Genomic DNA, 16,751 nt, shown 5'->3' on the forward strand with positions numbered 1-16,751 from the left:
GAAGGAGTGCTGGGGTCAGATGACCCCAGCCAGATGCCTATCCAGCCTTGCCAGATACCTAACCAGCTTTTAGCTATTTAACTATAATACAGGCATGTATAGGTAAGCATGAAGTATACAGCATAATAAATTATAATGGTCCCAAATATAAAATTAAGACCCAATTTCCATAGCGTTTTCAGTTATTCAAACCAAACATTTTGGTTCTATAGCATCTGGGACAAGGCTTTCAAAACAGGTGTCTGATATCCTATACACCAAAACAAGCAGCGTGATTTTCAGAAGTGCTGAGCTCTGAGGAGCTCCCATTGGCTACCTGGTTACTAAACACTTGAAAAATCAGGCTGAGTTATTTAGATTTACTCTCTACTAGATTCCACTTCTTGAACACCTTGTCCCAGGCTATATACAGTTGGGATGATGTTATTGTAAATGTCTAACTAGGTGATTGGCAGTCCCTGTACCATCTTAGTTGAAGAGCTTGAAAGTGAGAAATATAAAAGACTTCTAACATGACCTAAGTAGTATAAAATAACAGTAAATAGTTTTTAGTAACAAAGTATAATGTACTTTGAAGTTCATTATTTCAGTTGTGTTGCATTCCATTATTTAGTTAGAAATATCTCCTTCCTGTTGATTTTAAGTTCCCGGCACAGGCAATAAGTCCATGTTTGGACAAGAGAAAAACAAGAGATCTCTTTGGTAGCTTGTTTTTTAATTTTGGCCATGTGAAACTACTGCAGGTCAAGGCTGTTTGATTACTGGGCAGCATGAAGGTGAAGAAGTAAGCACTACATGCAATGAATTAATTTATCGTATAACTTCCACCTCCCTCTATGCATATGTATATGGGATGCACAGTTGTAATACAAAATATATATACACATTCATTCTAGTGTCTGAAGTTAGACACAAACATTGCTATTTAGGCTGTGATTATGCCAGTATTTCATTTTATACTTAAAACAGGTATTTGTGGGTTTGGGATCTTAGGTGTCTTAATTGTATTAGTCATTGAAGACTGCATATGCTCAGCACATCTGAAAAACAAGCTCCTAATTTAAATTCCCAAATATTGCCTTAGGCACATAATTTATAGGTCCCCACAGCTTAACCCTTTTTATCACAATGTCTAGGAGAAAAATCACAACAAAATAATGTTTTATTAGTAAGCCGCTGAATTCTCCATTAAAATATCTTTTTCATGTTATTTTGGCCTGTTGAACTGACTTTGCTGTGTGTTAGCATAACACTTTGTAAACTAATCAAAATAACCTTCCCTTGCAATGATGGTGGGCTTTGTTCATGTGGGATTGTAATAAGAATGTGAATGATTTTACAGATTTTATTCCACTTCAGTGATTTATTACAGGTCCAGTGAGCTATGACATGCAGTAAAGTCAGCTTATTATGGTTCAGAGCACAGGTTAGCCCCACAGGGGTGGTCAGTGAAACAGAGGTCTCAGCATGTGGCTGTTTAAAAAAATAGATGGTCTCATACAACAGATAAACATTATAACCCTGGGAGAAATATTTTAAAAATTAAGCTGTAGTTATAAGAATCTTTGTCAAATTAAAGAAACCTTTCTATTAAGATTATTGCTAAACTTTCTATATGTAAAAAATACTTCATTTTAAAAGTACTTTACTTCCAGAAAATGGATAGCTGATATTGTCTGTAATCCAAACATTTATTTTTCACATTTAAAGAGTTAGTAAATTTATATGATAATTCACTACATCATTTTTCCCATGAAATGCTTCAAACTCCCTTTGCAAGGATGTATTTCTTAAGTGAATGTTTACTCTTCTCTCTGGCAGCTTTCCTTTCTTGCTGTCAGTCTAGTCTCCAAGCCCCTTCCTAACTGTTTTCATTTTTTGCTTGAAAATTATACTTTTTCAATCTATTAAATTCAAGGCACCCCCATGAAGCTTGTCAAATTAGAGGTAACCCCCCCCCCAACCCTAACCCCCCCGAAGATTACTGACTAGTTAAAAAAAAAAAATAACTGGTAGGTCTGACATTTACTGTGTGGCTAGTCAAATTTTCCATTTGAACCTTGTTTGTATGTAAAATTGGGATTGATTTTTAAAATTTGTTTGGTATTTGCTTTCAGTAAATTTTAAGGGTTTTTTAAACCAACTTTTAAGATCAAATCATTTTTTTTTTAAATATGAAAAGTCAAAATTTTCCACATCAAACTTTGACTAATACTCCATGTAGGATTGAGTTATTTTCTGACTGGCTTTACTATATAATTATGTGCATATCTAGTGCGAATAGCATTCACTAAATTGCTGAAAGAAGAGGTATCAGCTTTCTCTTTCCCATTTCTCTCACATTTCACATTTCCTGGGAAAACTCATATTCCCCTATTCCTGAAAACAGGAAGTAGTTGAAGAGATGTTGGATAAATTAATACATATTTAAGTTTTCCATTTGTACTTGTCATGAATCTTCATGTTTTCAGTACTAATATATTTAAAACATGCTATGTTTGTCTTCCAGAAGTAGAACAGGTAGATTACCATGTGTAAAGTTCATATAGAAACTACATGATGGATGTGAAAGTGGGTTTTATTCCCTTATTTAAGGAGTGCTATTGAAATTTAACATGGCAGGATTAAAAGATCTTCTGAAATATGTGCTGTGGGTAATTTTGCATGTGCTATGGATAATTTTGCATCTTGGCTCTATTAATAAATTTGCAATACCACAGTAGCAAACATTACATTCATTTTGTGAAGCACCTACAGCATGTCATTACAGATGGATTGATACTCTTGATAACACTGAACTTTTATCAGCCCTAATATGGCAGAATTGATACGTCAGAAATTTTTTGTCGTATATCTTGCTATCCAAGAGGCAAATTTATTTGCAATCTTGAATGACATTGGATATGGAAAGCAGACTGAAATCTGTTGTGTGGCAAGATTTTTTTTTACAGTGGTATATAAATCTACAGTTAAAAATGCAGACTAGTCTGTGTGCTTTAAGAATATAGAACAGCCGACTGAGGCCTATGAATTTTATTCTTGTGATAGAAATCCCATTTGTATAAACTGCTAGATAAAATGCTGGGTACTCTCTTTCTCATAAAATATGTTTGTATTTGGTAGTATTGGGTAACACATTACTTTTATTGACTTCAGAGATAATGTAAGCAAGTAGAAAACATTTTAATTTTCTTAGTACTAAGCTTATATCTGTGGACATATACACCCAGTGTGGTTCTGTCTCCCTATGCATTAAACCCTAGTTGATATGGAAAAGATTCTGTCACCAAGTAGCAGGGGGTTTATTGTGTTTTGTATTATCTGAATTGAAGCATTACTCTCATTGCTCGGTTAAGGATGACAGGAATTAAATTACTATGTTTTAAAGAGAAATGTAAACACCGATACAGCATGAGTTTCCTGGTACAAGAGAGAACCTAGAAGAAGACATAGAGTTAGGCCAGGATGAAAGACATCTTGGGCATAGCAGACATAGAGCTGGAAGGATAAAATTAGGACAGTAGTGATGTCTCTTAAGATGCTATAAGTTACTCAGTAAATCAGCTTTTTCATAAGTAAGAAATAAATACATTTACATTGATTATATAAGTACAGTGCAATCCAAAGAAAATATATGCTTCAGTATGCAATAATACTATAGCATTCCAAATATATTGTAGATGCTACTCTATTATAATATCAAGAGGGTAAACACAAACTGCTTAATCAGAAAGTTATTAAAATGTTTCCTTAGCTTCAAAAAATGGAATCTGGTGCTGAATAAATTGGGTTATACATAGTAGTTTCCATCAGTTTGTCGATATTTAATGCCCCAGGGGGTGATGTGGTAAAGCCTGTTCAAAAATAATATGGGAAAATAATGTAGTGCTGCAAATAATTTTTGTTTTTAAAAAGCATGACATTTTAATGGTGATTGCTGTCCATTTTTCAGCCCTGATAGCATCAAGGGAAGCTGAAAATGCGAGTGTAGGGCATAGTTAGTATGTGCCTCATCACTGCTTATTGTCATCAGGCACTGTGCAGATGTCAGACAGCTAATGGAAGTAAAATCTCCTGGGACATGCCTATCCTATTATAACTTCTGATACCGTACTCCTCACCATTTTATCTGGGTATATTAGTAGTACCTTTTAGAACATTAAGTAATGTGACTAAAATGCATTATGTTGTTAGTTCTCTTATTCTTTTCCCCAGAAAGTGTGTGCATTACCTTGTTTTAGCATGCTGATTTTGTTATGTTGCTTGTTGGTATAAAATTTTGTTTGGTTTTTTTGTGTGTTGTTTGCTATTTTTATCATGCAAGACTTAAGAAAAGAACATAGGTTCCACGTGTGGAAGTTCACCAAGCCAAATCATGGTCCCATGTAAATCCATGGCAAAACTCCCACTGACTTCATAGGAACCAGGTCAGGATTTGGCATGCTTTGTCCTTTTGGGGTAGCTGAAGCTTTTATTTGTATCTTAGCCCTGTTTTTTAATGCTAGGAGGAAAAAAGGAGAAACTTTTTTTGATGAGCAGTTATGGGCTGTGGAGAAAATAAATGGTTTGGCGCGTCTACAATCTTTTTTTTTGGTAGTTCAGGTTTCAGAAAGCTGCAAAATATAAAATCAAGAGCAAAACTATGCCAGGGTGGTTTGCCTTTTATTTATTTATTACACCCCTCCCCCCCCTTAATTTTTTTCTTCTAGCTATAGCAACAAACCTAGGCTAAAGTTTATCAAAGATTTAACAGGCTTTGGTTATCTTCAGGGCTAGGGACAGAAATTACACATAAACTGGTATGAGTGATGGGAAACCAGTTCAAATCTGTAACACAACAAGGCTAGGGACAGATGTTCAAAAAGCTAGAGCCTGAACTGGTTCAGTCTTTGCAGGTTAGTCTAACCTGCCTAGATTGAACCGGTATGTAATTGTACAGACAGTCCTTTTGGACTGAGGAAATGCAGGCGAAATAAGCCCCCTCCTGGCCACCTCCCTCCGGTGTCCCCTCCCTCCAGCATCTGGCGTCCTCTCCCTCCTGACACTTGTCCCGGACACAGAGTGAGCGGCGGCGGTGGTGGTTGGGGCGCGCAGATCCTGCTGTGGTCCCGCAGAGGGTGAGGGGGGCATAACCCTACTCCCTGCCCCCTACCTAAAGGGCCCTGCCAGCCTGCTGGAGCAGCAAGGGGGGGAGCAACTATGACAGTGGCAGCAGCCCCTGTCACAGTTTCTCAGCGTGAGATCCCCTTCTGGTGGGGGGTGGAGGCGTGCTGCGGGGTGGGGAAACGTGCTGCGGACCATGGCAATGGTGTCACTTGGGGGGCAGGGGAGCCTCTGGCCCCCTCTGAGCCCCAGGGCTGTCACGCAATGTTCACAGCAGCTCTTCCTGCTCTGCAGAGCAGTGCTCCCACCAGGAAGGGGCTTGCATTCCCCAACACTGTGACAGGGGCTCCTGCCCCCATCAAGGACCCTGCCTCCTCGCTGTGACAGTGGCTGTGCAGGGGTGCGGTTAGACACCAGCCGGTAGGTCCCCTTATGCAGGGGCAGGGAAGGGGGGTTATTCCCCTTCCCTCCAGCATCCAGCAGAGGGGCCAGGAGGGGGCTTATTCCACTGCTTCCCCCAAGCAAGGAGAGCAGCGTTGGCAGTGGTCAGGGCAGACAGACCCAGCTGTGGTCCCCAGGAGGGCAGTGGGATAGAGCGGGGAATAACCCCCCTCACTGCCCCCTCTGCCTCAGAGGTCATGCTGGCCAGCGTTTGGCCATGCCTGGCCCTGCCACTGCAGCAGTGAGTGGGGAGTGCCCAGCAAACTCAACTTGGGTCTCTGCAGGTGGGACAGGAACGGGAGAGTTAAACCCCTCTCTGGCCAATCCAGCCCACTGCTAGAGTAGCCAGCACGGAAGAGTGCAGGTCCATGCTAGTGGGACAGGGGAGGAAGTGAGGGAATAAGCTTCTTCCCTGCTCCCTTCCAAAGCCAGTGCCTGGCCAGACCCCTACCCCTGCCTGTCCCTGCCCTGGCTGGGAAGCAGAGGGGTAGGGCCAGCCCTGCTCTGCTGGAGCAGAGAGCCTAGCCCAGAAAGCATGCCGGGATGCTGAGGAACTCTGATTTAACTTAAATTTAACTTTAACTCCTGGAGAGGGTTCAGAGAAGGGCCACTCGTATGGTTAAGGGCCTACAGACCAAGCCCTACGAGGAGAGACTAGAGGAACTGGATCTATTCAGCCTCCGCAAGAGAAGGTGGAGAGGCGACCTTGTGGCTGCCTATAAGTTCATCACGGGGGCACAGAAGGGGATTGGTGAGTATTTATTCACCAAGGCGCCCCCGGGGGGTACAAGAAATAATGGCCACAAGCTAGCAGAGAGCAGATTTAGATTGGACATTAGGAAGAACTTCTTCACAGTTAGAGTGGCCAGGGTCTGGAACGGGCCCCCAAGGGAGGTGGTGCTCTCCCCTACCCTGGGGGTCTTCAAGAGGAGGTTAGATGAGTATCTAGCTGGGGTCATCTAGACCCAGCACGCTTTCCTGCTTATGCAGGGGGTCGGACTCGATGATCTATTGAGGTCCCTTCCGACCCTAACATCTATGAATCTATGAATTAAACCAGGAAGGATTCTAGGATAGACATTGCATAAAGTAGTTTGAAAGCAATGAGTTAAGTCTGATACTATACTCAACCAGGCTTATCTCAAACTGATTTTGACCATTTTGAAACCGGTTTATGTGCACCGAATATCTGTTCTGGTGCAAGTTTAAACCAGTTTCTGAACACTTAAACTGGTCTATGTGTAATGTCTGTCCCTAGCCCAGAAGTTCAGTGCACAAACTGATTTCAAAATAGCCCAAACTGGTTTAAGATAAAGTTGGATGAATGGAACATCAAACTTAACTGATTTAGGTTAAATCAGTTTATTGATCTTCTGTCCCTGGCCCCCCCCCAGATTCAAGTTAATTCACAGTCCCCCAGCATCCCAGGATGCTTTGCATCTCCCTCACAAGCCCCTCTTTGCAGGGTGGGTGAGCTAGCCCTGGCGCAACCTGTCTGCTGCAGCCAAGCAGGGAGGAGTGCTCTAGCATCCCCAGGCTTCTGGCCTGGGACACTACAGGCATGTGGCTGCATTTCCAGAATCAAAAGTGAATGTCTGTTCACTTACTTATCTGTTCAATTTACGCAACATAGACTAACCTGCAAAGATTGAAGCAATTCAGCCTCGGGCTTTTTGACTGGCTGTACTTAGCCATGGTGATCTTCACACAGAGTCTGAGTGAATTCCCATACCCTTTATATCTATATAAGTATACATGTAAAATTCTCTTCTTTGTGAGGACTTTTTATGGCTGCATTTTACGTTTCTCTTGACTACAACCTACAACTTGTATTTTGTTTATTTTTTCTGAAGCACTCAATGTTTCTAATATTAAAGTCATTACATAGCTATTGCATATACTTATGAAGTGAAGATTGTGGTTATCTTTTATTGCTGAGTCTTTTTTCCCTCTCCCATTCTTCATGTCCTGCTCTCTAATCTGAAGAAACCAAGCCCTTCCAGTGACAAACACATTACCAGCCACTCCTCCTCCCAGATTTTGGAAGCTCATTGTATTCTTTAGCACTGGATTTCCACTTAGCAACATGCTGAGTAGCTTGCTGTGCTAACATACCGGTTCAGAACTTTTGTCAACAAATCAAAAAAGAGAGAACATTTTATACAGGTTCATTGGTGTCTGTGCCTAACCCTAAATAAATGAATTATGTCCTTATACAATCTTCTAGACAATATTAACATTTCATATAAAGCAATACTAAGATACAAAGCATTGTGAACATATCTCTTCTGAAATATATCAGACATGTATGGCAATGACCCAAATCCCCGTGTGCTGTTTTCATTTAGTTTGCTGTCCCACTGGGACATTTGATAACTTTCCCATTTGAGGAATACTCTCTTTGGACATTTTGCATATGATCTGCTTCAACAGACTATTACTAGCCTGGTGGAATTTTTTACTATTGCCTGTTAGCTAGATTTTGAAGGTAAGAATAAATGGGCCAAAAGACCCATTAACTTTTATGTATTGAACAGTTAATTAGTACTGATGATGTTGCTTTTCAATACCATAATTACTGAAATGCAAGATGAGTGTTTTTCTGCCATTTGGGGAAAAAAGCTTTTCATTTTGTATCCATATACAAGGAAACATCATTAAATACATTATGAAGTTGATTATATGCAGCTAATGCTGCACATGATTATAAAAGACATGGCTCATTTTGGGCAAACATACTGACAGGAACCTACCAAAAGGATAGGTTAGTGCAACCCATCTGAGTAAGATGTAGTGCCCATTTTGCTTAGTCCCCCTCAGTGCTGACTCTTTATCAGATCATGGTGAGCCACTACATTCAATATATTTTGATATCCTCTTCACTCCCACAGCTGAGCTGTGCCTTTTTTCCAATGATTGCTGTTTCTTCACTAGCCTTAAAAATCTGACAAATATCACCAAATGAGGCCCCAATCCCAAAAAAGGCCTCAGAATCCCTTTGTTACTCCCTCTTTCAGCCTGTTGCATGATTAGTATAGCCCTGTCTTCCATGAGGTAGAACTGGAACAGGTTGCCCTGTGCCTCATCTGCATATAATTTTTTGTAGGATCCCAGGACTTGTGACAAGAATACCTAGTTCCAGTCATGAGTGGGGGTGCTCACATACATATACATACTAAGCAGTGCTGAACTGTTGGGTCACCATGGCTTGAAACTGTTGACTCTGGTGGTACCCAGCCCAATGAATTATGTGGTAACTCATGAACCTTTTGGTTTTGGATTAATATTGTACATGGTTTGTACTATATATACATATAGAAGTGTTGTTTAAAAGTGTGTTTATGGAGATGTAGTTTCAAAACTTACGTGCAGTTTCAAAAAAGGTAAAATGCATCAATTCTGGATGAACTAAATCTATGGGTACCTGTAATAATTTACCTATATGCAAATGACTACAAGTATGTTTATTTCAAGGCCCATGTTTTCAGATGTGCCTTTTACTTCCATGTAAATAGAGAAAGCAGGGTCTGACAGTAAGGAGGAAAGGAAGGAGTTGCAGTTGGGAAAGCTAGGGAGTGGGGCAGAGGGCAAGGAGGCTACCCAACTCCCCAGATTTATTTTTCATGCTTTAGCAGTGGTAGGGGGAAAATTCAAGGAAAACCTCCAATAATTACATTGAATGCCTAGAAAATTATAACAAATTTATAAATTGTCCTTATATAGAATCTAATTATTGGGGGGTCATCTTATATTCGAGTAAATGTGGTATTGTGGTAAAGTTCTTTGTCAGCATTATGGGACAGTTCTCTGTCAGTTCTTTGTCTTCTTACATTAAAATAATATTGTACAGACTATTTCTTCACCATAAAAAGGATACAGACTATTTTCTGAACAGACAGATATCTAAGAGTCCATGCTGATGAATGCATTCTGAAGCACAGACATACCTGGAGCCCAAAATCAATAAGTAGGCATGTTGGTTATGATCATAAGAAGGCTTACAGCAGCAGCTTTAAGTTTTATTCATTGGCTCTTAGTTGCTTCCTCACCCCATAAAATCATAAATATTTAATTTATTATTCCATGACCAGAAAATCTCATCAATGCCTACTTCTTATTCAGTGTCTGATATACACTGTTTCCTCCTACAGATGTTAATGAATGTACCATTGAAAATGGAGGCTGCTATGACCAATGCTGCAATACTATTGGCAGCTATTACTGCAAATGTCCAGCTGGCCAGAAACTGGGGAAAGATGGAAAATCATGTGAAGGTAAAATTTCATACTCTCTCTCTTTACTGATAGGAAATCTGAAAACATCCTTGGATGGAAAATGAAAATTATTACCTTTTATCTAGAGCCAGTTGAAGTTCATATATATTCAGAGTTGTCAAGAGTTACGGATCTTCTCGCGTCTGGATTATGAAGATGTAACTCTAAGAATACTTCAAAGGATTTTTTTGGAAAAAGTGTATCATTTGAGCCTGGGATTGGTTGTGCCATGTTCTGATTATGGAATTTCTCTCATCAGTTTGAAAAAAGTGCACATATTCTGAAAGCATTTAATCTGTCTCTAAAACAAAATGACTCTTATCAGAAGATACACATATGTTTCTGCTCTTTAGTTGCATTTCTGCAGCTAGAGATTAACCAAATAAGAGAGGATTTGAAATCACATGCTACATAAACCCATTTGCCTTCTTCCCAAGGGAAATACGAGGCCGATTCCATGGTATGTCCATTCTTATGCAAAAAAAGCCATCTTCAAAATAGGGTTAATGTGTGGCAAAAGCTAATGTTGGCCCTCTCCGCATATGTGAATTATTGCCTGTTTTGCAGAACTCCGGTAACATAAAGCAGTTGTAAACCTGGCCATACTGGCCAGGTAATCCAGGTCTGTTTTTCATCATCAGAGTGGTGCAGAGCAGCCAGAGTATATCAGATCCCATAAAACTTTTCACTGGAAATTTTTCTTTGCCCAGAATTCTTCTTTTGCAGGCTCCTTTCCTACAGACATGCATACATCACAAGCAAACATGTACTTTGCTCTATTTTATACTGGGCATGAGCTGTGTGCATTGCTGCCGCCCTCCATTTCATGTAACTGTATTTCACTGCTGCTTTAAAAATATAGTCGAAGTTCTTTGAATCCTTCAGGATGAAAGGTGTTATATATACATAAATTCTTGTAAAACATGTTATCTCTCACGGTAAGAAACTATTTCTTATAAGGCTATTTTTTTCCATTGTACAGGATCTCATGAATCCCTCTCTTCTGGGATTTCATTTACTATTGTCCTTTGGCTCCTGATTTTTAGGCTAGATACATTGTAATGTACGTCTCAGCTGTGATTATATTCTTTACCACAATCCTACAGTTTATTCACCAATAGTCTTTTCCAGACTGGAAGGATGTAGAATTAACTTCCACAGCAAGCTGTCAGCTGATACCTAGCTTGACAATGTAAATAAGAACTAGATGGATATTTTCTTTTGACTGAAATTTTTCATTAAGGTCCTGTGTGATTCCCTTTGATGGATTTTTTTATAATCCAAGCACACAAAACAGAAATAGTGTGTATATTATCCAAAGATTCTTTCTGCCTTTCTCCAACCTCCTGCTATTTCCTCTAGTGCTTATTTAATAATGCCATTGTGAACAAACTCATATGCATTTATAGTGATGAATACTTACTGTTTCAGATTTGCTTAAAAGTAGTTTAATATAATTTCTAGGTAACCAGTCCTGTTTTGAAAGAGAGATTTACTCCTAAATTGTGTATAATATAACAGTAAAGTTATTGTTAGAGTGATAATGAGCTACTCCTATGTCCCATCTCATTCTTGAAAAGGCCATTTTGAAGTGAAAGTTGTTTGATTCTTCTGTCAGTTATCACACGATCAGGAATTACAGAAGAATGTTTTATGTACAGCTTAGTTCAAACTTTTTTAACTTATCAAAATTCTTTTTAAGTGTATAGTTACCAGGTCTTGGGAAGTGATCAAAAATTTGCCTTTTGCCTGATGAATATTATCAGAGTCTTTGGGTTATCTGATATGTTTAACCCATGGAATAGAATGACTATAGCTGTTATGATAATTACTTGCATCAGCTATCATGAACACATTGATGACAACCAGCTTTAATGTTAAATCAGATTTAACAAGATTTATGCATGATCATTACACAGATGAGAGACTTCCAAGTGTCTCGCAAGGGTGTACAGATAGTGATGTTGATAGTTCAGGAGGGAGTACTCTGCCCTCCATGCTGATACTTTATAAATGCCCCTCCCTGGGACACAGTGCATTGCTTTGAGGTCTTGCTTGCAGGTCTCAGACTGAATTCCTTTTGCGATCGCTTCATCACTAAAGTTACCCGGGCATTCTGGAAGAGTAAAGCTACAAGCCAGCTTGGATAATTACATTCTCTCTGTCTATATTTTCCATGTAGTCTCAAGGGTGTGTGATATTAGTGTTAAGCTATAGCATAACTTTGCTATGTTTTGTTAAACTCCTTCCATGTTCCAATGAACAAATGGTTGAACTTCACTAATGAGTGAAATAATTGATGGCTATACAGCTTTTAAAACACTTTGAGATGTTTTAGGAAAAAAGTGAGGATATAAGTAAGAGAAACATTACATCAGCATAATGGAACTAATGTAGATGTTATCTATTTGGTGAGCAGACATTATAAGTTCATTATGAATACCTCTATACAGTTCCCCTCTTGACCCTGGGTCTGCCATAGAAAGCATCACCCTTGCCTGATGGGCAAACCAGAGACTAGCAACTAAGGCAAAGTAAATGGGTAGAGAGCAACTCTGAGCAGGACTTTAGCACAACTAAGGGGTACATGCTCAGGGCCACTGAGCACTGGAACAGGAATAAGTGGATTGTTCCAGGAGTAGGAAGAGTCTGTATAGACATGGCATATTAGAACAGATTCTGACCTCGATTTATCAGAAACAGATTCATGTTCCTTTCCAACCAATGGAAGGTGTGTTGTATGAAATAAGTGACAGTCCAAGACAGTATTTGGTATCCATTCAACATTTAATGCTGAAGAAATGGAAGAGCAGTAGGACAACAATAATTTATTAGTCCAACAATATATGGAAGTTCGTTGACTGCAGTCATGTTTGAAAGTTGCTTAGATCAGTACCTTGTACACAAACCAGGTAACTGTTCAGGCAAAATACTCAGTACTTCCTAGGACTCAAATCAACATGGGTTCATCAAAGGCATGTCCTGCCAGACCAACCTGATGGCCTTTTATGACCAGGTAACTAAATCCCTGGGTGATAGTGTCGCCGTGGACGTAGTCTTTCTGGACTTTAAGAAGGCCTTTAACACTGTCTCTCACCCCATTCTCATTAATAAATTGAGCGACTGTGCCATTGATGCCTACACATTTGGATGGGTCAGAAATTGGCTGATGGGGAGCACCCAGAGAGTGGTGGTGGACAGGTTGTACTTGACCTGGTGGGATGTGAAGAGTGGGGTCCCCTAGGGCTCGGTCCTGGGGCCTACACTGTTCAACATCTTCATCAGCGACTTGGACGAGGGGGTGGAAAACACATTGTCTAAGTTTGCCGATGACACCAAGATGTAGGGAGAGGTAGGCACGCTCGAAGGGAGAGGGAGGCTGCAATTAGATTTAGACAGACTACAGAAGTGGGAGGGTGGTAATAGGACGGGCTTCAATGTGGACAAGTGCAGGGTGCTGCACCTGGGGAGAAGGAATCCACAGCACATATACAAGCTGGGGAGCTCCCCCCTTGAGAGCACAGAGGCGGAAAGGGATCTTGGAGTCATTATTGACTCCAAGATGAACATGAGCTGCCAATGCCAGACTGCAGCCAGCAAAGCCAACCACACCTTGTCGTGCACCCAAAGATGCATCTCAAGCCGGTCCAGAGAAGTGATACTCCCCCTCTGTGCGACATTGGTCCAGCCTCAATTGGAGTACTGCATCCAGTTCTGGGCACCGCACTTTAAGAAGGATGTGGCCTGCCTTGAGAGGGTTCAGAGGAGGGCCACCTGCTTGGTTGGAGGGCAACAGGGCAGGCCCTATGAGGAGAGGCTGAGGATCCAGAAACCTGTTCAGCCTCAGCAAACGAAGGCTGAGGGGGGATTTGCCGGCTGCCTACAAACTCATTAGGGGACATCAGCAGCAAATAGGAAGGGCCCTATTCCCCCCAGCAGCACCTGGGATGACAAGGATCAATGGCCAGAAGCTGCTGGAGAATAGGTTCAGGTTAGAGATCAGGAGGCACTGTTTCACTGTTAGGGTGGCTAGGATCTGGAACCAGCTTCCTAGGGAAGTGGTCCTAGCTCCTACCTTGGGTAAATTCAAAAAGAGTTTGGATTAACACCTGTCTGGGGTCATGTGATCCCAGCATGTACTCCGGCCAGTGGTGGGGGGGCAGACTAGATGATCTATTTAGGTCCCTTCTGACCCCTAACTACTATGAAACTATGAATCCCAGTAACTATGAGTTATCTCAATGGCATGAAGAATGTACAGTGCCTTCGAGAATCTGGGCCTACATTAATTCAAGCCATATAACAGCAAAAGGAAGCCAATAAAGGCAGCATTAACTAAACCCTTGTAACTTTTTACTGTGTTTTTGCTGTTCACTAAATGCTACATGGAAAGCAAGACGGATAGAACATTTAGTACCCCAAATTCTATAATCCTTAGCAATCAGGAAAGTTTGTTTTTTAGCTAGTTGTAGGGCATTTATGACAGGATAATAGAATCCATAATTCTGTACAGTACAGTGCTCTGCACTACCTTGCTACTTTGAACAGTGTTTACATCTGGAAATAAATTGCAATATGGAAAAGTAACACGCAGTTGAACAAAAATGCCAGAGGGGTGGGTTGATTATCCTTTCAGAACTAACTCTACATCTGTTGCATTATGACAGTTTAATCTCCCACATCCATGGACAGACAGGCTTTGTAGAACTCAGAATTTCATATCCAACATGCAAAAAACACTTTGTCTCAGATTTATGCACATCACAGGTTTTGACATAAAAGTCAATTTTAACCCTAACTCTTTGCATCAAATCAGGGTCCTATGAAAAAAATGGGAAAACTCTTCTTTGCCTTTAATGGGAAAGGGTTTGAATAGCTGTCACTGGTAATATAATGGGTTTTTCTTCTCTGGAATAATTTCAAAGTCAGCAGAGTTACTTTGGAAAGGAATACAGCCCAGTAACTGGATCACATTTGGCTCCCCTTATATGAAATAGCACCGGACTCTGCAAATAGACTTGTTAATCTCAGTTGATGAACTTGTAGAGTACCACTTAGTGGATGTATCTACATGTGTGTTTTACTGCAGAGTTGAGTAATTGGCACCACGGTAAAGTGTCACTGTCTACATGTGCACCCATATCATGGCACAGTAAACTAATTAACTCCACTGTAGGATAGCACTGTCCAGGACAAGTACTATCCTATAGTGGAGTTATTTACTGTGCCACAACACACGTGTAGACAGTGACTGGGGCTGGCTGGGGCAAGAGGGTGCTACAGTGTGGGGGCTGCCTGCCAGCTAGCCCTGCACGCTAGTACCCTCATATACCAGCCAGCCCCTACGTAAAATATTGAGCTGGGGCAGAGCAGCTGCAGGCTGGCAGGCTGACCTCCCTCCCTCCCTCCCTCCCTCCCCCCGGCGCCCTACCATCTGGGGCTGCTCTGCCTCAGCACAACATGCTGCAGTCCCAGGTGCATGTGTAAATGCTGCACCTGGGAGCAATAAACTCTGGCACAAACTGTGCCAGAGTTTATTTGGGCACATTAATAGCACATGTAGATGCTCCCAGTATGTAGAGGGAAAATATGGCTCTTCATGAAGCATAAATGTCATAATGTTTATTTACATAATGTCCCAGTGTCTTAATTGGTGGCTTAGTGAATATGGGACTGAACTCTCACTTTAAAAAAAAAAAGCCAGGATCTAGTCTGCTGTTGATTTGGTGAGTACAACCTTGGAGTAAATAGTTTTGCCTCTATATGCTTCAGTTTCTCCAAAGGGAAAAGCACATCATAACAGTGAAGTTAAATTCTTTTATAGTTATTATCTATTTCAAGCTAACATTGTATCACAGTTACTGTGCTAAATGTGCATCAGAGTAAGATAAAAGAGTCTTTTCTAAAATGGAAACAAATTTAAAGCTTCCTAATATCAATGCAAACCAAATTCTGACATATGAAGCATGGTGACTGAGACCAAAAACTACAAAAGTATATGTTTACACATGAATAAGCTACTAAAGTTAGATAAAGAGGTCATGACCCTATGTTAACCCTCTTTGGTAGACTGTCATTTCTTATATATGTCGTCATGTTCTGAGCCATCAAGCTGACTGAGACTAGAGACAAATGAACTCATACTATTGGTTGTTGACAAAAATAAACTTTTGTTTTTCTGATTAGAGTAATACTCCTATTGCTGTATAACCTGATCTCTGGACATCCCTGGGGAATTTTGTCAAACTTCTGAGCATTGGCAGATTTCCTGACCTTCGTGAGATATGACCTCTGAGACCTACTGCATTCTGAGAGTCTGACTCTGTAAGACCACCATTGTTTACCCTAGTAATATAATAGTCTTGGGTGTCAAGTGATTTATCTAGATTTTATGTCTGGAGGGAACTCTTTTAAATAGCCATTGTTTCCAAATAATAGTTAATAGCTTAATTAAAGGAAAATTGAAGGATTTGTCTTGGAGAAAGAAAATGTGTGTTAGAATGACCTCAAATATTTATTTAGTCTGTAAGATTTTGCTTTATAGTCATAACTTACTTTTACTTTGGCAACAAAAAACCCTACATTTTGCCAGTTGGAAAGTTCAAAGAGCCGACTTTGTGCTTCAGATTGATTTGCCAACCACCAACTCGTTAGTTGAAGCTTCTGAAATATCCTTTTTAAGGCACTGTTAGATTCTAATATTGCGCACTGCTAGTGAAATGACAAAGGGTTTAAGAGAAGCAAGCTGTAGGGCCATTTTGTTGCAAAGGACACTTTGTTTTAAGGTGTCTTTGGAGAAATGAGCTCTTTAAAGGGATTCAACATATTTTTGTAGTATCTCAAATTCTTTATTTCCACAGACTCATGGTTGGTCACATATGACTTAAGTTCACACTCCACTAAACTCAAGAGTGCTTCAGCAGGTAAAAAAAG

At 40.4% G+C, this 16,751-nt stretch overlaps 1 protein-coding gene across 10 annotated transcripts in view; it reads left to right on the forward strand.

Annotated features, from left to right (window-relative positions):
• The window catches only part of LOC102371371 (multiple epidermal growth factor-like domains protein 6), a 316,432-nt gene that overhangs the window by 171,486 nt on the left and 128,195 nt on the right, over positions 1-16,751 (forward strand). For all 10 annotated transcript variants that reach the window (XR_003092868.1, XM_014517486.2, XM_025198034.1 and 7 more), the window contains one exon: positions 9,696-9,818. Coding sequence is in view for 9 of the 10 variants with exons in the window: in XM_014517486.2 (XP_014372972.2) it covers positions 9,696-9,818 (123 nt within the window). In the remaining variant the exon portion in view is untranslated. The remainder of the gene's footprint in view (positions 1-9,695; positions 9,819-16,751) is intronic.

The sequence above is a fragment of the Alligator sinensis genome, unplaced genomic scaffold, assembly GCF_000455745.1.
Source record: "Alligator sinensis unplaced genomic scaffold, ASM45574v1 scaffold787_1, whole genome shotgun sequence".
NCBI lineage: Eukaryota > Metazoa > Chordata > Crocodylia > Alligatoridae > Alligator > Alligator sinensis.